General features: G+C 41.5%; 1 protein-coding gene across 1 annotated transcript; it reads right to left on the minus strand.

Annotated features, from left to right (window-relative positions):
- Positions 1-14,472: 14,472 nt before the first annotated feature.
- LOC147898562 (cytochrome P450 72A13-like) lies at positions 14,473-16,960 on the minus strand. The gene is made up of 6 exons (XM_087379192.1): positions 16,630-16,960; positions 16,251-16,537; positions 15,939-16,189; positions 15,383-15,797; positions 14,591-14,788; positions 14,473-14,493 (listed from the first exon to the last, which is right to left on the minus strand). Exons 1-6 carry the CDS (start codon positions 16,958-16,960, stop codon positions 14,473-14,475), a joined length of 1,503 nt encoding a protein of 500 aa, XP_087235318.1.
- Between the last annotated feature and the right edge of the window lie 6,219 nt (positions 16,961-23,179).

Here is a 23,179-nt window from a genome sequence, read left to right on the forward strand (position 1 = left end):
TAATCCAGATGGAAGCGTTCAAAGATACAAAGCCAGACTAGTTGCAAAAGGATTTGCACAGCAATATGGTCAAGATTATGATGAGACTTATGCTTTACTAGCAATGATGGATTGCATATGGTTCTTAATATCACTAGTGACACTCAGCAGATGGAATGTGTATCAGCTCGATGTTAAGAATGCATTTCTCAATGGTTACCTAGACGAGGAAGTCTACATGCAACAATGAGCAGGTTATGTTGAACCAGGAAAGGATAATCAGGTTTGCCATCTCAAGAAAAGTCTCTACAGATTAAAGCAAGCATGTAGAAGTTGGTACATCAAAATCGACAAGTATTTTTCTCATCTAGGATACATGAATTCCCATGCAGATTATACTCTCTACTACAAAGCTCAAGGGGAAGACATTACTATTGCACTGTTGTACATAGATGATGTGATTGTGATCAGAAGTAAGGATAGCTTCATCAAAAAGCTAAAGCAAGACTTATCTCTATAGAGTTCGACATGGAAGATCTTGGACTTATGCATTATTGTCTTGGAATTGAGTTATGGAGAGATTCAGATAGCACCTTTATCAGTCAGCTGAAATATGTTGGCAGTCTCCTAAAGAAGTTTCATATGGTAGATTGCAAGATTGTAGCCACTCCCATGGAACAGAGTATGAAACTTACAAAAGTTTTAGAAAAGCCTACAGTCAATGACGGTACTACAGGTAGCTCATCGGATCTCTTATATATCTAACTATCACATGGCTAGATATTTGTTATGCAGTAAGTTCACTTGCATAGTTTATGGCAAATCCAAAACAGTCTCACTGGAATGCAGCCAAAAGAGTCTTTAGATACATCAAAGGTACAAGATAGTTTGGGATAGAATATAGAGGAAGTCATCCAAGGTTGCATGGATACTGTAAGGGTGACTATGTCGGAGATCATGAGAATAGGAGATCGAGACTCAAGGATACTGTAAGGGTGACTATGTCGGAGATCATGAGAATAGGAGATCGAGACTCAAGGATATGCATTTTTCCTTGGTCAAGGTTGTATATCATGGTTGCCAAACAAATAGCCAATTGTTTCTTTGTCTTTGACTAAAGCAGAATATAGAGCACTCACTACAGGTGCATGTGAGGCTATATGGCTCTGAAGACTATTGTCATAAATAGATTACTTTGATAAATCAAAGCCAACAACAATATAATCAATCGGCTTAAGCATTGGCTAGGAATCCAGTACATAACTCCAAGATAAAGCACATTGATGTTAGAGAGCACTGCATCAGAGAAAGAGTGTTACTTGGTGACATCACACTACAACATTATGATAGCAAAGAGAATGTTGTAGACATCTTTACCAAACCACTCAATAAAGAGCTTTTTGAGAAACACTGACAAGCTCTTGGTTTGACGTAGAGCAATGACATTCCCATTAAAGGGGTGGAATGGAATGTAATGCTCAGTCCTTCTTCAATTCCCCAGAATCATCTTCTTGAGGGAAGGCCTACTTCATGATGTTGATCTTGAGGGAAGGTGTTGAGAGACCATGCTCAACATCATGTGATTAGATGTGCATAGCACTAACACATATAGAGTGATATAAAGGAAAGGGTTAGATGCCCTAACCTAACCCTAAATGGGTTTGTGTATATTCTACATTTTCAACTAAATCTATTGTATAGTTAGTCATTTGTGGTGTGCTCTATAGCTGTGCCATCTCTCCTCATGTCCACTCTTCTCCTCTCCCCCTTTCATATTTTGTCACCACCGTGCTGGTGACAACCACCGCATTGGTGGTAGTTAAGTTAATATCCTAGTAATAATAGAAGCAAACCACCGTGCTAGTGGCAGTTAATATCCTAGTGTGCAACCAACCTCTGAGCTATAACCAACCAGTGCTATACAAGAATGAATCACATTACTGCAAAGTGTTATCCTAAAACAAATACATTACCCAATTAAACTTTTGAGATTATCAATAATTCAATAGATTATATACAGATTACATAGATTACATCTAAAAGACTCCTTTCCTTCAGGGGGCTATTTCCACATTGCTTTGATCAGGTCGCCTTTTTGAGCTCCCCGATTGCAGGCTCGGCCCTCCTTGTGCCTTTCCTTGCTCCTTTCTCAAAGGGGGGTGGAACCTCCCTTCAGGGTCCTGCCCTCTCGCTTCATGTTGCTTCCTCTTTCCTTCTTTTGAGCTCCTCGTTGTAGGCTCGGCCCTTCTTGCTCCTTTCCTAAAGGGGGATGGTTCCTCCCTTCAGGCTCATTTTCTTTGCAGTCATGGCCTTCTTCCATTCAAGCTCCTTGTCTTTTGCAATTTTTGCCCAAATGGAAAACTGAGCTTCAGCATCTAGTTTCTCATCATAGATAGCTATAGCAGGCAGGCACATTTGATTTACCCATGACTTGGGAAATGACAAATGACATACTCTACATACTGATCTTGCATGCACAAACACCCTAAAGCAAAACACATGCACAGGGTGGTAACACGCATGCCATTGGATCATGCAATCATCTATGATGGGGTATGGTAGACCATGTATTTCGGACCCTGCTGCATGACAAGATAGGCATCCGATTTAACTATTGCAGCTGTCAATACCACAACCTTTCTCTATAGATGATGAAGTTGCTTCTGGATTGCCTCCTCCCTCATCCTAAGGCTGTGAATGTTCTCCTTCATTTCCTCCACTCTTTGCTCACTCCGTGCAACAACTTCATTTGATTCCCTCAACATCTCTTGGAGCTACTTAAATTGCTCAAAAACTTCAACATGGGCGGTATCCAAGACTTCCACTCTAGTTTGAAAATCTCTCACAATGATGGACTGCTTTTCAAAACTTTCGAAAGCCACTGCAAGCTCGTGCACAACCCTATCGTAATCTTGTTGTATGGTCTTGTAGCTTAATCTTTGAACTTCCAAAAGTGTTTCTAGATAACAATCCCCACTATGGCTGCTGTAACTTGCTCCACCGTGGTGACTGCCCTCTGCATCCTTCCTGGCCTAGAGAGCTGCCTCATTGGCTTCTCCACCATCTTGGATGCTCTCTGCCCCATCCTTCTTGGCCTTGAAGCTCTCTCATAGCTCTTGCATCACTACTCTAGTTTCTATATTCTCCGTTTTTAGTTCCTCCATCATCTTGTCTTTCTCAATGTTCAATGCATTGTGCATGTTGTAGAGCCATTTGTAAAGAGCCTCCTTTTTGGCTCTCTAATCTTCAACCTCCTTTTGCATCATTGCTAGCTCCTTGTCCGCGATGTCCCCATCACTTCTGACTTCTTGAAGCTATCTCGGAGCTCCTTGATGTGCTTCTCTGATTCTTCTCTTCTATGCCTTTCCATGTCAACCATTTTTGCAGTGGCCTCAGCTTGCTTTCATGCCTAAAAGGCCCTTGCTTTTGCCTCCTCTACCTTGTCTTTTGCACCCTCCCTTAGAATTTTCTCAAGTTGCATTGCCTTTGTTGCCAGTTACCACCTTTATTAGAGAGTGCAGCAATGAAATGCAAAGATTTTTTTGTGTCAATTATTATTGTTATAATTGTGTTTTCTTTTGATAAATTTAAAACTTTTTTTTGTTGCATGTCGTAGTATAAAACCCAATGTAAGACAAATGAAAGGACATCGATTCACATTTGCTATAGAAAACATTTCAGTTGGGTATTGGTCTCTTGATGGAAAAAAAAGTATTGGTCACATCAATTTTCCTCCATTTACTCCTGATCATTTCATTATTCCAGCTGTGACGAAGAAGCTCAGGCATGTGACCATGGATAAGAATGGGGAGATAGTAAATCCTTATCAAAAACCACAACTCCTAATTAACTAGCTCATAGATTTGTTTTCAAATGAGCATGAGTGGATACATGATCTATTTGTTGGTTTAGCCATAGTCACATCATGTGCCTTAAAAAAGGGCTGAAATGTAATTACAGTTGAAAAAGATCCTCTTCAATGTGATTACATAAAGAAGAGACTGAATTCTATTCATCACTTGCCTGATGAGCATCAGGAGCTTGGTTTAAAAGGTGGGAAGCTCGATGCAGATTCAGTGGTAGCCTCGTCACGAGAACCCCAACCTCCTAAGATATTGAAATGCAGTTTTATGGAGGTAGGCGAGCTAGTTGATACATGGGAGAAGGAGGTTGTGAAAGAGAAAGTGGTTGAGAAACCCATACAAGAAACCCAAGCTGGGGAGGGTGATGAAGATGAGGTACATGACACAAATGGGAGAATTGAGTCGACTCTAGTTATGGAATTGTATTGACAGTTTTTTAAATTTGAATGGTTTCAATAGACAAGTGTTCTTAAGACATTTTAGAATCCATATGCTTTGAATGTTTTGAAAATTTAGTTTTTCCCATTAATTTGTTGGTGGGGATGGTTACGAAGATGATGGAGATGACACATCTGGGAGAATTAAGTAGACTCTGGTTATGATTTTGAATTGTTTCAATAGACAATTGTTCTTAAGACATTTGAGAATCCATATGCGTTGAATGTTTTGAAGGAAGGAGGCATTTAGTTTTTCCCATTAATTTGATGATATTTTTTTATTCTTTCAGTACTTTTATGTGATACTACAAAGTTCAACTTAAGAATTTTGATAAGGTTATGTTACTACATGCAGGAATGAAAGTTGTATCATGTAATTTTTCTATTGAAAATAAAATGTCAAAGGAAGGAAAAAAATTACAGACTTCTTGATTTTTCTAAATACATTGACATTGTGTTATGTAGTCGAGGTTCTTATTAATTTGCGGGCATTATATACCAAAATTGATAGAATTTTAAAAGTTTTGAAAATTTCACTACGCAAAATATGACCTTTTTTTGAAAAAGTTATAATTCTAATGAAGTTATGAGGGAATCTTAAATCGGGTACCAATGTTAAATACCTGAATTAGATGTTACACTTGTGTGTGTGTGTGTGTGTGTGTGTGTTTGTTAAAGAGCCTACTAGGTTTGCATCTATTGGTTTGGGACTCCCATGCATTGCCTTCCCAAGAATGTTGAAAGCACATGCATCTAGTTGCATGGAGCACATGCTAGCTTTAAGCCAATTCTACAAGCTCATCATGGGGTTGTTGGTCTTCCTTCCTCTTGCATTGCTTTCTTGGATTCTTACAATCCAAGGATTGCAAGATTGCCTCCTTTTCAACCATACTATTAGAATGGAGGAGGAATGGAGGTCCAGGGCTCACCGGCCTAATTCTATGAAGAGCTCATTAAGAGATACCATAGGGCTTTTCATTATATATTTTGTAAAGAGCCTACTAGGCTTTGTATCTTTTGGTGGGGGGCCGCTATGCATTACCTACAATTCCCCAAGAATGTTGAAGCACATGCGTTCGGTGGTATGGAGCACAACCTCACTAACTTTTGAAGATACTATGAGCTCATGATGGGGTTATTGTTCTTTCTTCCTCTTAAGATATGTTCTTGGATTCTTAAAATTCAAGAATGCAAGATTCTTACCATGGGGCTACTGGTCTTTCTTCCTATTGCACTATGTTCTTTGATTCTTACAATTCCAGAATTGCAAGATTGCCTCCTTTTCGACTAGACTGTTGGAACCTTGCTCCATCGCTCAATTAGGAGAAGTACTAGTTAAAGTGCTTGGTCTGCACTTGAAATGAATAAAATGTCTAAAGGTCATCTCAAATTTTCATGTTTTCTAGTGCATTATAGATTAACTTTTGTCTTCTAATGGCATCTCTTCCTCAAATAGGTCTATTATGTAGCACATAATGTGGTAACCATAGTCTCATTACTCTCATTCATATAATTATTATTCAAAAAATGTTCTATCACAATGCCTTCATACAATGATATAATTATTTTGATTGCACACCAACTTTCTTAGGAATTTTCTCTCTCTATTGTGACTAATTATGCTCAATTCCGATTTGTAGATGTTGAGTTATGATTTTTGGAAGATGAAGATCCATTAGGAGGATCCAATAGACAAAAGGATAGAAATTTGCATTTGTGCAAGCATGGAAAATTTTGATTTTGTTCATATTGAGATGCAGGAGAGGTAGAAAGGGGCTATGCACAAAAACTCTAGCCTTGCCATGCACATTTGGGGAATCATGTTGTAAATGAGAATGCTTTGGCTAATCTAGAATTGAACAAAATCAAAGGTTTCACACTCAAGAGGATTCCATTAAGGTCTTGCCCTATAGTTTCTAGAATATGGGGATGCCTTAAGAAGGCTCTCGAGGAGATCCTTGAGTGGGCCGATTTCCTTGAGGAATGGTGTATGAGGTATGCTCATGGGCTATCTTTAATATGATCTTCTAGCCATAGCACGTAGAGCGTCCAAGGGTAGTTTGGTTTTCAAGGAAGAAACAACATGGGTAGTCCGTATGAGAGCGGTTTCGCTATAGCACATGGATGGAACTAGGATGGATTTAGGGAAGGAATCTATTTATCACTGATTACTCCCTTTCTTGGACAAAATCGTCTAAGATCGGTTCAGGATGGGAATAAGCAGAAGTTTCTCTCATCAAGGATTATGTCCTTTAAATCTTAGCAACTAGAATGGGATTCCTAGTTTTTAAGGGCTTGGAAAACATGGAATGATGACTTGAGTCCTTGTCCCCACCTCCTACACACATGAAAGGACCCCATGTGTCCTCTCCCACCTAACCCATCCCTAGCTCTTTAGAGATAGAACACGGTGGGATATACGATAGGATAGGGATGGGATCCATTCGCATCCTATTTCCTCATGTGTAAAGACCCTTAGTAAGAGTCTGCTCTAAAATGCTAAACTTAATTTAGAGCAAGCATTAAGCTATCTACTTTGAGAGTCTTGCTTTGGGTTAGCTTTGCTTACAATGTCACTTTTAATAGGGAGAAATCTAGATGAGATTGGGAAGGGACTTGGGGACCTAGATGATGATGTGCGTAGTAGCAGAGAGCCATTTAATAGTGACTTGGGGGCCCACATCGCTACCATCATGTGGAAGGCCTAGGAAGCAGCTAGTTTGGCAAAATACGAGGGTTTTCGGGATTTGTATACCCTACAATATGGTTTTGTGAAATTTTCATGTTTGTAAGTCAAAAGTTCCATGACTCGCTAGGCTGTCCGGTGACTCACTTTTGTGTGACCTCTTTTCACCGAATGACATATTAAGATTGGGTTCACACGACTGGCCTGTTGTCATCTAGAAGGTCATGTGAAGGGTTGTTGTCATAGTTGGTCCAATAGGAGGGATGTGCCCGGACATGGATGCAAAAGGTTTGTGTCGGGCTCATGAAGACCACTCACTCCTACATGATTGGTCTGTTCCATCGAGCCTTCATATCACTACACAAATGATAGGTTGGTGATGTAAATTAACGGCTGATGAACGCTGAGTGGTGTGAACCACGAAATGGAGCAGCCATCCTCCAATCCCTCCTCTATCTAATCTCATGACTTCGATCTTTTTGCTTGTCTAGTTTTCTACCATGGCTTTGAATTCTTACAATCTGGAAAAGACTTTAGATTTCTCTTTCAAAACATAGAACCAACGATATTTGTGTATCATCAATGAAAGTCAAGTAGTAAAGTGAACCATTGATGTTGTGGGTCTGGGCATAACTCCATACATATGTATGTATCAAATCAATAATGCCTCTAGCTCAAGAGGTGCTTCTACCAAAATTGGTTCGCTTTTGTTTACTAAAGTAGCATGCTTCGCAAACTTTTCCAAGAAACTGAAGCTTTGGAATTCCAATTGCCATATTTTGATTTCTGATCTCTCTCAAGCTTTTGAAATTGACATGCCACATATCTCTTGTGCCATATTGCGTAAAGTGGCATCTTTTACAGTTGAGTTGACATGGCATGCAAATGTGGTACTGTAGCTAGCATTGTGAACAAGCGTCCTTGCTTGATTGCTTTTCCTACTAGGCTGATATCCTCTGGATTTGTCTCTAATCATGCATTCATCTCTCAAAGATGAATCAGTAGTTGTGTTCCATCATTTGACCTACTGATGATAAGAGGTTCTTGCTGAGCTTCGGAACATAGAGTACATCTTCCACTAATCCTTTTGTACCAATGAAATTGTTCATAGGGACAATGCCTTTCCCTTGAACTAGATTTGGTGTGTTATCTGTTGTGTAGATGGCATTCTTTTGTACTTTTGATGGTTTGATCTCTGTGAACCATTCCTGATGCTTTGTCATATCAGATGATGTGGTGCTATCGATGTACCAAGGATCGTGATCTTGGTGATTGACTTGATAATTGCATTCCCCTTTTGAATTACAATCAATGTCAAGATAGATTGTTTCAGTCTTCTGGATATCCTTGCTTGTAAGAAACATATTCTTAGGTTCATTTTCATAATGACAGTTACTTGAATGTCCATCGCGATGATTTCCTCTTTGTAAAAAATTCCCTCAATTGTTGCTAAATTGATTGCCTTAGTCGTACTACTTCTTTTGGCAATCTCTTCCATTGTGTCCAAATCTTATGATAGTAGTTGCAATGAATGTTTGACACGTTGGAGGATGCATTCCCTTGTCCTTGGAATCTTACTCGGTTGGAGTGATTTCCTCTTTGCTGATGCTGATGTTGCTGAGGATTATGCTAATGCTGATTCTAACTTTGGATGCTGACTTTGTTGCTGATGATGACCACTTCGTGGAATGATGTACCTCTGACTCTGGCTCTATCTTTGCTTCTATCTAAACTTGTGAATGCTTGATTATTGGAATGAACTTTGCATGCGTGAATGACCTGAGTCGTGAGTTCTTCACCAAGTAAAACTGGCGAGAGTTCTTTCAGTTTAGAAATTTGCCATTGAATGGCAATACTCTGGACTAAATTCTCGTATCCCTCTCTTAGTCCATTTAGGATGACTTGAACCATTTCTGTTGGATTCATGGTCACTCCTGTTGCTGTGAGTTGATTGTGATAATCCTTGATCCTGAGTACATATGCATGACTAGTTTCACTACTGTTGTTGCAGAAACTCTAGTTGATTTGGTTTCTTAGTGTGAGAATACTAGAAGTGTTCTTGGACACATAAAGAGTTGTGAATAGATCCCATGCTTCTTTCGATGTCTTGAGTGTGTTGAGCTATCCAAGCATGACATCTTGCATATTCTTCTTGATCAGATGATATGCATACGTGTCTTTCTTATCCCATTCAGCTTGTGCTCAGGCAATGGCAAGATCTGCTATAGGTGCAGTCACTGTTGGTGTAGTTGGAGATCCCATTGTAGATCTTGTTGCTAGTTCTGTGACAACAGGTGGAGTAGAGCTACTACTGGATGGATCATCCAATGGTCTAGGTCTACATAGATCCATCGCCATACAAGAAGTAAAAGAATGGTATCCATTTGGTATTTCCATGTTCCATAATTGGAGTTGTCTAACTTAGCAGATGCCTCCAAATTGAGGTTGCTAGTCGTAGACATGGTGCAAGAAAATGTACTCAAAGTGTAGTGAAAATCATTGTGTGAATCAACTGCAAAATACTGACTGTATTTAGTGAAATTTGAACTATTGGTGAAGATGGAACTATAATATATAATCCAATATGTTACAAGGCTTGTAAAAAATGATGCCGGTAATAGCCAAGTGGCTTTACGAGGCTTGAATTGATATCCACAATGCCAAAAAATAGCCAAATAGGCTTTATAGTGATGGCATGAGTGTGTGAAATCAAATGATGTACTATCTGCTCATTGAAAAAATGGTCAATGTCTCTGAACACTCTGAAGTTTGCTCACTGAACTGTGGAACATTAGGTTTTAGGTAGTGTGATGATGTGAAACCGCATGTGAGCACTGGGACTGTTCGAGTAGGAACTATTTAGGAATTTTTCGGCATGGCTTCGATTGGCTGCTTTAGAGTTTTGTCCACTATGGATGAGCTATGGATGATCTAATCTACTCTGAAATAGATCTACAACAACAGTCAAGCGATGAAAAAGCAACAAATAATTCATTTTCTTTGTTCATTGTAGGTGCTGGGTCAAATGCGTCGATGTAGAGGCTGATGTGCATGAAGGAATTGGTTTTGTTGACGAGCCTTAAGAGTGTGTGAAACTTGTGTCGAAATGTGTGCGTGATATAATGAGCATGTAGAGCATGAAAAATCGAGTGATTTTCCTTTTTGGAGCAGGTCCTCAAATTCTTCTTGGATCAAAAGATACGGCTTGATCTAGGTGGAGGGGCAAAAAGGAGTGCAAAATGATGGTGTGGCAGCTGTGCTTAGCAAGGGGTATGCCAATGGAGCACTATGTCAATGTGGTAGGCAGGTGCACATGTAGTGTGTGCACAGTGTGCTTGGTAGGAGGTCAGTGTGCCTACAAGGGTCAGTGCCATGTGGCTCTTGCGGAGTTGGTTGATGGACTGGGTAGGATGAGGTGTAAGTTGATGATGTGGCACTGACTAATCAACCTAATGATGTGGCAAGTTAATCGTTGATGTGTCAAGATAAGATGATGTGGTAGGTAGCTACCATGTGGATGATGACATGGCACTTATGTGTTAGTTGTGACATGGCTTGGGGCCCGTGGTGCTGATGTAGCATCTACTGAGGTGGTAGATAGGGTGCCACATGACAAGATTGTGACCAAGATATGAGGGTGAGGTGACCCTGGGGTGGTGAATAGTGCACCACATGTCTCCTTTTTAACCACACCCTTGGAGATAAGGGTGGATAGAATCTTTCAAGATTTTGTTAGAACTTCACAAATTCCGGTTAATGTTACATGAGAATGCAGTTCGAGGAACTTGCATATGGAGCATCGGCTGAGAGTTGTACTGAGTCATTGTGGAGGGCTCCTCGTTGGGTTGTTTGTTGCTTGGAGGGGTCGCCCTGAGTTACGGGCTATAGGCTAGTCGTAGGAGCTGCTATTCGGCTGTAGTGCTCGATGAAGCTGGCACTGATGAGGCATCGTTGGAGGTTTCATTGCCTGTCTTATTTGGAGCTCTGGGCTCTAGCGCTGTGGGTTATGAAACTTGTTGATGGCAAATGTCATCGTGTTGAAGGGCTCGTGTACTTTGGCAGTCCGTTGTTGCTTTAGAGAGTCATCATGGGTAGCCTGTGCTGAGGCGGGTGAAGTTGTAGGAGCCTCGGTGTTGGCTCTGCTGTGAGAGCCTTTGTTAAGGTTACATTAGTTGAGGAGAGGCTACGTGGAGTCTCTGGTGGCTAGAGCACTGGCCGATTGGAGAGGTGTTGTGGTGGCTGGCTTGAGAGGCATGGAGGAGCTTTGTTGCATCGCTAGCTGTAGGAGTCGATGGAAGGATTAGATTCCTTGCGGAAGGAGTATATCTATAATCCCGCACGATGTCGTGGGCACTGTGGGGGCTACAGCCGCTGTAGTGAGCCAATCATTGTGTGGCGAATGAGTGTCGTATGAAGGCATTTGAAAATTCGTTGCTGGAGCCATGAGAGGTAGCTGCTTGTCAGAAGCTTTAGAGGTAGAGGCAATTGTCTACTGGCATGTAGGTTTGTAGAGATAGAAGGATGGCCTTTTCTTTAAGGCTTTTATGAATTGGATAGTTTACGTGCAAAGCAAGAAGCAGAAAAAGCTCCAAAAAGAGAAGTCTATTGCAATCTGAAAAGATGTAGTTGAGGTAGTTGAAGAAGGCTATGGAACATAAGGTGGTCGACGAGTGCTGAGCTATTTGGCAGCATACAAGCTAGCCTTGTAAAGAGTCTCTCTCTCTATAGAATCTCCCTCTATCTCTCAAACGGAGGTACGATACGAGAAGAACAATACTCAGAAATGAATCCTTTCTCTCAATTAAATGAATCTCTCTCTCTCTCTCTCTCTCTCTCTCATAGGAATGAATATCTAAGCGCTCTCTCTCTCTCTCTCTCTCTCTCTCTCTCTCTCTCCACCAAATACCTCTTGTCTCTCAATAAGAAAGAAGAATGACGGAAACACTCTCAATGGAAATCTCTCAAATCACAATGAATGGAAATTTTCTTTCAATGGATGGAATTCTATCACAATCACTCAAGAGAGCTCTCACTCTCTCAATCACTCTATCACACTCTCAAAAAGATGGCGCCTCAGCGAAAGGCAAAACCATACTCTGATACCATGGTAAAATATGAAGAGGGGAGAGGAGAAGAGTGGAGATGAGGAGAGAGGGCACAACTAGAGAGCACACCACAAATGACTAACTGTACACTAGATTCAGTTGAAAATGTAGAACATATACAAACCCTTTTAGGGTTAGGGTTAGGGCATATTATAACCCTTTCCTTTATAGCACTCTATTGGGTTAGTGCTTTGCACATATGATCACATGATGTTGAGCATTATTTCTCAACAAGAGTGACTAAGCTGATACCATGGACTCTGGGCTACCTGACGTGGCAGGTGAGTTGGACTAATGACATGGCACATGTGAGATGATGTGGCACTGCGGGTTTGCCTACATGGTAGATAAGGTGACATGGCCTCTAGAGAAGGTGGTGTGACATGGTAGATCGGATGGTGCCACATGGTCAGATAAGGTGCAGCCTACCGTGAGCTCCGAAATCTTCAAGATTCTGTCAAAATCTTTGAGGATTTCATTGACAGGTAGTGTTTCGGCTGAGGAGCTACGTGCAAGGAGATTGGGTCATCATCGTCACACGGGTGTCATTTGGCGCTACAGCTTGTTGGGTCGTTTGATTTGATGCACTAAGGTTGCTGTAGCCTCGATGCTCTATTGGTGGAGTTAGCTACATTGGAGCACTGCCATTTGCATGTAGCTTGGTCGTTTGTGTTGATGTTTGTAGGCGTTATGGGCATTACTGAGTCTATCAGACGTGAGTGTCCATTATCTTGGCATTGGTGCCAGATGCAGGTGTTGGAGCTTTGACTATTGCATGCCAGTTGTGGGAGTTTGCAAGGGCCCGTGTCAGATGTCCATCAAAGTTCATTAAAGGAGGAGCTTGGGACCTTGTTGTTACGTTGATGTAGTTTAGGCAGCTGGTGACGTTGTGGATGGAGGCGTTGTCATTGGTCGGAGTCTCGTTAGCTGGTGGAGCTACTTTGGAAGCCATTGCAGTGTTGAGGAGCATGCAGTCGAGGGTGCATGCAATTGAGGAGCATGCAATTGAGGGCACTTTGAGGAGCTTCGGAGTAGAAGCTTTAGATTAGTCGTAGAAGTCGTTGTTACAATCCCATTTTTGAGCCTGTGAGACTTGTAGAGCTATGCTTGCCTTGCTGGAGTGTTGCAAGGAAGAGAAGCTAGAGAAGAGAGACTGAGAACTGAGAGCTCCAGGAAAAAGAGACCCTACCCTAGCAGCCTAAGCCATTGAGTCCTTGCTTGTAGATGCAGCTTGGCTTAGGTGCAGATAGACTTTAGATAGCCAAAGAAGAGAGATGTTTCTTTCTTTCTTTCTTTCATAAACCCTTTCTCAAAGGATCTTTTAGCAAATGTCCAAATGGAATGAGATCCTCACAAAGACTACTCAAGAAGATGAACGAAAATTTCTAAAAAATAAACAGAAATTCTCACAATGGAAGATAACTCTTAATGAATGAAAGTCTCTCTCTCTCACATGGACGGAATTGTATAACAGAAATTTCTCTCGATGGAATGAATTGAAATCTTTTATCAACGGAATGGAAGATGTAAACCTCTTAATCACTCAATCACTCTCACACTCATACGTATCGCAATTCCTCATCGGAAGGCAAGGGAGCTCTGATACCATAAACAAATACGGAGAGAGGAGAGGAGAAGATTGGAGATAAGAAGAGAGGGCACAGCTAGAGAGCACACCACAAATGACTAACTATACACTAGATTTAGTTGAAAATGATGAATATGTACAAACTGTTAGGGTTTCTAACCCTTTCCTTTATAGCACTCTTTAGGGTTAGTGCTATGCACATATCAAACATATGATGTTGAGATGGTTCCTCAATAGAGAGTACACTATCTTTAAAGGACAATAAGGAAACCTAATAAAATTTAAAAATTCTTATACAACCACCTAGGGGCATTCACTATATGTAAACGCTATATATTCAAAGGCTTGTGGTACCTCTCTGTAATGATATATTCCCCTCTAATGATTGAAGAATATCTTTATATGTTGCACATTCTTTTGACATGACCTCCATAGAGGACAACCACAAGATTGCTACAAGGTAGGGTGTATAAAGGAGAGGGAGGATGAGGGGAAGGCCAATGGTTGGGGTTTTAATGTTGCTATGAGCTGGAGAAGCGTCCGAGAAAGCTTCGACGAGGTGCGATGGTGACACAAGAACAAGCGATGCAAGTGGGGCTGATGCTCTGTGTTGGGGTGGGGTGCTTGGAGGAAAGCTAGGAAGGGAGGGGATGGGGTGAAGGAAAGGGAGAGAGGAGGAGGGGGAGGCCATGGTGGGGTTTAATGGTGATGCCGGCCTGGGGAGAATGGACGTAAGAGGGAGACAAAGAGAAGTGGAAATGTTGCAAGATGACAGCCATAACCATTTTGGCCTCCATCAAAGCGAAAGTTTGGCCTATGCAGTTTCGAGGTCCCCCTGCAAACGGCAAGAACCCATATGCATGCTTGCTTGCCTTCGCCACCCCCCCCTCGAACCTCTCTGGCTTGAACTCCTCCGCTTCCTCCCCCCATACCTCCTTGTCCCTCTGTATCACCGCCACCATTATCGCATACTGCATCCCCTCCTCCATCTTCTTCCCATTCAATATTAGCTGCTTTCTCCCCTCCTCATCCCTCCGCCTCCCCTCCAGTCCTCCTCCTGTTGCCTCCCTTGCCGCTAGCTCCGCCACCGGTGGATACAGACGTAGCGTCTCGTTCAGCACCATCCCCAGCTGCGCACAGGAAACACGACCAGCAGTCAGTCATTATTCCAGATATATAATTTAAACTGCCTCTCGTTCAGGACCGCAGGAGGTTGGAGAAGAAAGCGTGGAAATTAAGGAGCTTTTGACAAGAAAGCGTGGAGATGGCGTGATGCATTGGATGAAATGAGTATAGCAGCAACGTTGTGAGATGGCCAGCGAGGAGATGGCGTAATGATTGGATGAGATGAGTATAGCAGCAACGTGAGCTATTGCAAATCGCGAGTACAAATCAAGCAGTGAAAACAATGCCAGGCATCATCGTGCTGAAACCAATCAACAGCGAAATCACCGGTGGAACCGTGGAACTGCAAGAAGATTAAACTGAGGAGCTGAGTGCAGCCTCAAATATGTAACTCTACAGCCATATCTTATCTACTCGTCCACGCTACTCTGCAGCCTTCGAGCAGTTGGGTTCACGTTCACTACACGAGAAGCTGCACTTTGCGTCGACCGATCGAGATTTCTGTAGCTTTTGAGCTTTCAGTCGCGGATCCGCACATTAGTTAATCAAGCATATCACGCACAATCATGGGTCTTTCACGGGCTGCATGTGAGACTTACAATTCGTAATCTGTTCAGGTCGTCCGCCTCTGGTAGTTCCTCGTGGCCGCACACCTCCAGCACTTCGCTCCGGCAACGCTCTTGCCACTCCGGATGTAACGCTAACAGCAACATCATCCACGACAGTGTACTCGCCGTTGTTTCGTGTCCAGCAAAAAAGAAGGTTTTGCATTGATCCATCACTTCCTGCGTGCTCAACCCTCCAATATTGTTTTGTTTGTTGGGTTGGTGGTTTGATTGGTACTTATGAAATTTCTCGTTTTCTGCTAGGATAATGCCCAGAAGGTCCACTCCGCACGCAGATGCACCCTGCCGTCTCATCAGATCTCGGCGTGATTCTACAATTTCACGAAGGCCCTTCTCGACCTCCTTTTCCAAACTCCAACACTTTCGATTCGTTGGTGTCGGAATGAACCTGTAGCAGTCGTTCCGTAGTAGTCAGAAGCGCTCACTAAATAACTATCCGCTACAAGATTCCGCGATCCAATACTAACTTGGACCTACTGGACTACTCGCACGCAACAGGATACAACTCTCATTCAGTTATGAGCACCACCTGTAGGCTGGAATTACGAAGTTGAGAATCACATCTTTGAATGTATAGCGTCCAAGAAGAGTCTGGTTCTCGAAAATCTTTTTCCCTTTCTCGTAGCCACTGCCAAAACAAGTGCGGCCTATAATGTCAGCCGTTGTAGCCTTCAAATCACCAGCGACTTCGATCTCCGCGGTGCCTTCGTTTTCTTGCACGATCTTTTCCCATTTGCGGCACAATTGTAAAGCACAAACAGCCATGTCCGCTGCCATCCCCTTCACGAATCCAGAACATCGATGGAATTAGTAATAATTCCACAAACAGCCGCGCGATTACCCCAAAGCGGATGCGAGAGCCGAGAACCTTGTCCTTATCGCTGTAGGCAGGAGACGTCACCTTAATCTTATCACTAAAGAACGCCGGGGAGAGAATACGACGCTGCCGTTCCCAATCTTGACCTCTGACCGACAGCACACCCTTGCCAAAAACTCTTTCAAGTATCCGCATAGAAGATCGGCTTTTCTCATAGTGCTTGAATTTAGTGGACAAAATTTCTTTTGCATCTTCTGGATTCGTAACTGCAAGCGTCGGCACCGCTCCCCACCAATATACATATCTCTTACCTGAAAAAGCGATTGCGGCATGCAGTTGGAAAATCATCTTCTGTATATGTAAGCCATTGTAATTCAGTAGAAGAAGAGTGATAATACTGTACCGGGACGTGACATTCTGGAGTGGTAAAACGGCATGACTAGTGGCAGAATATTATGGTCAGACGGAGTGCGCGCATTGGTCCTCCTCGCAGTCTCTAACATGTTGTGAATCGTCAGCGCGTTGCCAACTATGGGGACATAGGGAAGCACATGCATGCCCTCCTCCTGCAATCTCTTCATTTTGGCCATGGGCTGCCGCCAGCATCGGTTGAAAAGCAGCAGAACCAAGCTACTGATAACGATGAAAAGAACCTCTTGCGGGGAGATCATTGAAGATGTACGAATCAGTTTCTGAACGAGCAGCTGCGCGTTTGCTGCAAAGGCCAAGCCCATACTCGGATTATCGAAGTCACGGCTCTGCTAGTGCTGCAAACGACTAATTATCTAGCTACTTCTGCCGAAATCCTGTGGTTATTGGCAGTCCACAATGCAGTGAATTCTGCGTACAAAGCAGGAAGCAATCCTAGATGAAGAAGCTGTATCAGAAAGCAGCTAGAGGTATCAAGATGAAGAAGCTGTATGAGGAAGCTAGAGATATCATGTGAAGTTACGAAAGTGAGGGCGGAGATATCCAAAAATGTAAGAATGCTTTCCACAAGGCCGGTACGCTTGGATCCAATATGAGAAGCCTTGGAAACCATCGAAGCCTTTCCCGAGGATCCCACCACGATTCCACGAGGAATCGTTTGGCCTTGAAGACCACGATTGGAGGATGGCTGCTCCATTGGCGATCATCAGCCGTTAATTTATGTCACCAACCTGTCATTGGTGTAGTGGTATGAAGGCTCGATGGAACAAACCAATCATGTAGGAGTGAGTGGTCTTCATGAGCCCGACACAAACCTTTTGCGTTCATGTCCGGGCACATCCCTCCTATTGGGCCAACTATGACAACAGCCCTTCACATGACCTTCTAGATGGCAACAGGCCAGTGCTGTGAACCGAATCTTAATATGTCATTCGGTAAAAAGAGGTCACACAAAAGTGAAAGTCACGAGACAGCCTAGCGAGTCGTGGAACTTTTGACCTGCAAACATGAAAATTTCACAAAACCATATTGTAGGGTTTACAAATCCCGAAAACCCTCGTATTTTGCCAAACTAGATGCTTCCTAGGCCTTCCACATGAGGGTAGCGATGTGGGCCCCCAAGTCACTATTAAATAGCTCTCTACTACTATGCACATCATCATCTAAGTCCCCAAGTCCCTTCCCAATCTCATCTACATTTCTCCCTATTAAAAGTGACATTGTAAGCAAAGCCAACCCAAAGCAAGAATCTCAAAGTAGATAGCTTAATGCTTGCTCTAAATTAAGTTTAGCATTTAATTAGAGCAGACTCTTACTAAGGCTCTTTACACATGAGGAAATAGGATGCGAATGGATCCCATCCCTATCCTATCCTATAACCCACCGTGTGCTAAGTCTCCAAAGAGCTAGGGATGGGTTAGGTGGGAGAGGACACATGGCCCATCCTTTCATGTGTGTAGGAGGTGGGGACAAGGACTCAAGTCATCATTCCATGTTTTCCAAGCCCTTAAAAACTAGGAATCCCATTCTAGCTGCTAAGATTTAAAGGACATAATCCTTGATGAGAGAAACTTCTGCTTATTCCCGATCTTAGACGATTTTGTCTAAGAAATGGAGTAATCAGTGATAAATAGATTCCTACCCTAAATCCATCCTAGTTCCATCCATGTGCTATAGCGAAACCGCTCTCATATGGACTACCCATGTTGTTTCTTCCTTGAAAACCAAACTACCCTTGGACGCTCTACGTGCTATGGCTAGAAGATCATATTAAAGATAGCCCATGAGCATACCTTGTACACCATTCCTCAAGGAAATCAGCCCACTCAAGGATCTCCTCGAGAGCCTTCTTAAGGCATCCCCATATTCTGGAAACTATAGGGCAAGACCTTAATGGAATCCTCTTGAGTGTGAAACCTTTTGATTTTGTTCAATTCTAGATTAGCCAAAGCATTCTCATTTGCAACATGATTCCCCAAGTGTGCATGGCAAGGCTAGAGTTTTTGTGCATAGCCCCTTTCTACCTCTCCTGCATCTCAATATGAACAAAATCAAAATTTTCCATGCTTGCACAAATGCAAATTTCTATCCTTTTGTCTATTGGATCCTCCTAATGGATCTTCATCTTCCAAAAATCATAACTCAACATCTACAAATCAGAATTGAGTATAATTAGTCACAATAGAGAGAGAAAATTCCAAAGAAAGTTCATGTGCAATCAAAATAATTATATCATTGTATGAAGGCATTGTGACAGAACATTTTTTGAGCGTTTTTTGAACAATAATTATATGAATGAGAGTAATGAGACTATGGTTACCACATTATGTGCTACATAATAGACCTATTTGAGGAGGAGATGCCATTAGAAGACAAAAGTTAATCTATAATGCACTTGAAAACATGAAAATTTGAGATGACCTTTAGACATTTTATTCATTTCAAGTGCAGACCAAGCAATTTAACTAGTACTTCTCCTAATTGAGCCATGGAGCAAGGTTCCAACAGTCTAGTCGAAAAGGAGGCAATCTTGCAATTCTTGAATTGTAAGAATCAAAGAACATAGTGCAATAGGAAGAAAGACCAGTAGTCCCATGGTAAGAATCTTGCATTCTTGAATTTTAAGAATCCAAGAACATATCTTAAGAGGAAGAAAGAACAACAACCCCATCATGAGCTCATAGTATCTTCAAAAGTTAGTGAGGTTGTGCTCCATACCACCGAATGCATGTGCTTCAACATTCTTGGGGAATTGTAGGTAATGCATAGCAGCCCCCCACCAAAAGATACAAAGCCTAGTAGGCTCTTTACAAAATATATAATGAAAAGCCCTATGAACACTCTTAATGAGCTCTTCATAGAATCAGGCCAGTGAGCCCTGGACCTCCATTCATCCTCCATTCTAATAGTATGGTTGAAAAGGAGGAAATCTTGCAATCCTTGGATTGTAAGAATCCAAGAAAGCAATGCAAGAGGAAGGAAGACCAACAACCCCATGATGAGCTTGTAGAATTGGCTTAAAGCTAGCATGTGCTCCATGCAACTAGATGCATGTGCTTTCAACATTCTTGGGAAGGCAATGCATGGGAGTCCCAAACCAATAGATGCAAAACCTAGTAGGATCTTTAACACACACACACACACACACAAGTGTAACATCTAATTCAGGTATTTAACATTGGTACCCTTTTAAGATTCCCTCATAAATTCATTAAAATTATAACTTTTTCAAAAAAAGGTCATATTTTGCGTAGTGAAATTTTCAAAACTTTTAAAATTCTATCAATTTTGGAACATAATGCCCGCAAATTAATAAGGACCTCAACTACATAACACAATGTCTATGTATTTAGAAAAATCAAGAAGTCTGTAATTTTTTTCCTTCCTTTGACATTTTATTTTCAATAGAAAAACTACATGATACAACTTTCATTCCTGCATGTAGTAACATAACCTTATCAAAATTCTTAAGTTGAACTTTGTAGTATCACATAAAAGTACTGAAAGAATAAAAAAATATCATCAAATTAATGGGAAAAACTAAATGCCTCCTTCCTTCAAAACATTCAACGCATATGGATTCTCAAATGTCTTAAGAACACTTGTCTATTGAAACAATTCAAAATCATAAAACTGTCAATATAATTCCATAACTAGAGTCTACTTAATTCTCCCAGATGTGTCATCTCCATCATCTTCATAACCATCCCCACAAACAAATTAATGGGAAAAACTAAATGTTCAAAACATTCAAAGCATATGGATTCTAAAATGTCTTAAGAACACTTGTCTATTGAAACCATTCAAATTTAAAAAACTGTCAATTCTCCCATTTGTGTCATGTACCTCATCTTCATCACCCTCCCCAGCTTGGGTTTCTTGTATGGGTTTCTCAACCACTTTCTCTTTCACAACCTCCTTCTCCCATGTATCAACTAGCTCGCCTACCTCTGTAAAACCGCATTTCAATATCTTAGGAGGTTGGGGTTCTCGTGACGAGGCTACCACTAAATCTGCATCGAGCTTCCCACCTTTCAAACCAAGCTCTTGATGCTCATCAGGCAAGTGATGAATAGAATTCAGTCTCTTCTTTATGTAATCACATTGAAGAGGATCTTTTTCAACTGTAATTACATTTCAGCCCTCTTTTAAGGCACATGATGTGACTATGGCTAAACTAACAAATAGATCATGTATCCACTCATGCTCATTTGAAAACAAATCTATGAGCTGGTTAATTAGGAGTTGTGGTTTTCGATAAGGATTTACTATCTCCCCATTCTTATCCATGCACTACTACACACGCATCCTATTGCGACGTTTACGTACCGATGATTAGCGCCCGCTTAGCGTTAATCGTCGGTATAAAAATCGGGTGTCGTAAATCGTCGCTATATAACGACTTTTAATAAGCGTCGCTATATAGCGACGTTAGTAAAAGTCGCTATATAGCGACTTTTAAAAGTCGCTATATAGCGACGTTAGTAAAAGTCGCTATATAGCGACTTTTAAAGGTCGCTATATAGCGACACTGAGACACTAAATTATAGCGACGTTTTACAGAGAGGTTTTTTTTTTTTTTTAGCCTTAAAATTTATTTTCTTCCAATGACAAAATTTTTTAAATTTTCATACATGTTTGAGCTCATAGAGAATTAAAAAATGAGAGCATGTACATCAAGCCTTTGAAGCTCATATATTCATGTCCAAGTTTGAGATGAGAAAAATCAAATTAAATAAGAGCATTTACATCAACTGTTTCATCTTGAGCCAAGTCTAAGGCGCCAAGCAAGTCTATCTCCAACTCTATACCGAGTTGATCTCCTATATCATCATCGTACTCTAGCATCGTACGTTCACCTAAAAGTATTTGATCATCTTCTTCAATTAAGCTTAAGTGTGGTGATTGATCTTGACGATTGTTGTCTTCCTCGTCAATATCGTGATCTCCATCCTCCTCCCATGCGATGTCATTATGCGCATCTTCCTCTTGCCTCATATGGTGATCTACATCTTCTTCGCTAGATTCATCAATTGGATCCAGATTTGGTAGTGGCATCTCCATATCCACATCTCGATCTTCAAAAATCTGCTTACTTCGTGGTGCAACTTGGATCACGTACCACCATCTTGGATCAGAACGATCCGGATGAAAAACCACCTATATTGAAGATGAAAAATCACGTGCCAAATGTCGTCAATTATATATATATCAATGGACTTAAAAAACGAAAGCTTCGACTAATTAAATCATTAGTATGCACCTGCTCACAGTGCTCGGGAAGAACAAAAGTATCACTTTCATCGGTCCAATGTTTGGTGGAGTCTATTGCAAAGAGACCGCTACCATTTTTTCTCACAGTTGCATGGGGACCGTTGTAAGTAGTTCTAAACCATTTTACATCAAGAATGAAAATAGTAAATCGTCTGAAATCAATTTCATAGATGTCGCGTATGGTTCCACAATAATCCAACTGTGAGGAGAGAAGATTGGTATCCGAAGCACTTGCTCGGCTATCTTGTGTGAAGTTAGCCATGACTCCACAATCATACGTGACTCTCTTTGAATCGATGCGTTCTATGCGAAAATGTCGTCCATATGACCATAATGCACTGTACTTTTTGTACTGTAAAAGAGCATCATTAAAACAATGAAGATGCACCTATTTTATAGCATATATTGCCACAAATAATTACTTAATTACATCAAGAGATAAGAAACTTACATGCACCATACATCCAGATGATAACTCCCGCTCGCGCTCGTTTATTGTCTCTCCATCACGTTCGGCTTTACGTATAGCTAGTTGTAGCCAATCAAGTGACATGTGAGTAGGGAGAAGAGCCAGATCTCGTGGATATGGTTGTGATCGCCTGTACATTACTCTGAATCTCGTCCTTGCATTTATTCTTTCTGCTTTGGCCACTTCATATCTCTCAATCCACTTCTGCATCTCAGGGCTATTGAGGATACAAAACTTATTGAATTTCTCCATTTGCTCTTCGCTCATCTTTCTTTCAATCCCTTTTCCTTGGGGGACCTCGCCAATGTGCGATCATCATCCTTGTTGTGCCAAGCTTGTGGCATATCAGGATCCGTGGATGCAAGAAACTCTGTGATATATACTAATGACTCTTGCACAAGCCATCCCTCTGCCATGCTTGCTTCTGGTCTTGCTCTTTGTCTTACAAACCCCTTTAAAGTTTTCATAAACCGCTCGAGAAAAAACATCCATCGATTATGAACGGTACCTGCTATAGCCACCTCATCAACTATGTGCACAAGCAAGTGGACTTGAGTTGTCATAATGCTTGAGGGAAAGTGCTTCTCAAGCAAGCATACGGCTTCGATGGATTCCACCCTAGCCTTCTCGATGCTCGATATAGAGATCTCTTTTTGAGATATCCACCTATTTCACATGTCCATGCATATGTAAGATATTTGAGATATCCACCTATTTCACATGTCCATGAAGAAAATACATAATGCGAATTGATAGTAAGCATACCTCACAATACCACAGA

This window comes from Dipteris shenzhenensis, chromosome 9, assembly GCF_047967505.1.
Source record: "Dipteris shenzhenensis isolate YYH24624 ecotype China chromosome 9, Dip_SZ_1.0, whole genome shotgun sequence".
Classification (NCBI taxonomy): Eukaryota; Viridiplantae; Streptophyta; class Polypodiopsida; order Gleicheniales; family Dipteridaceae; genus Dipteris; species Dipteris shenzhenensis.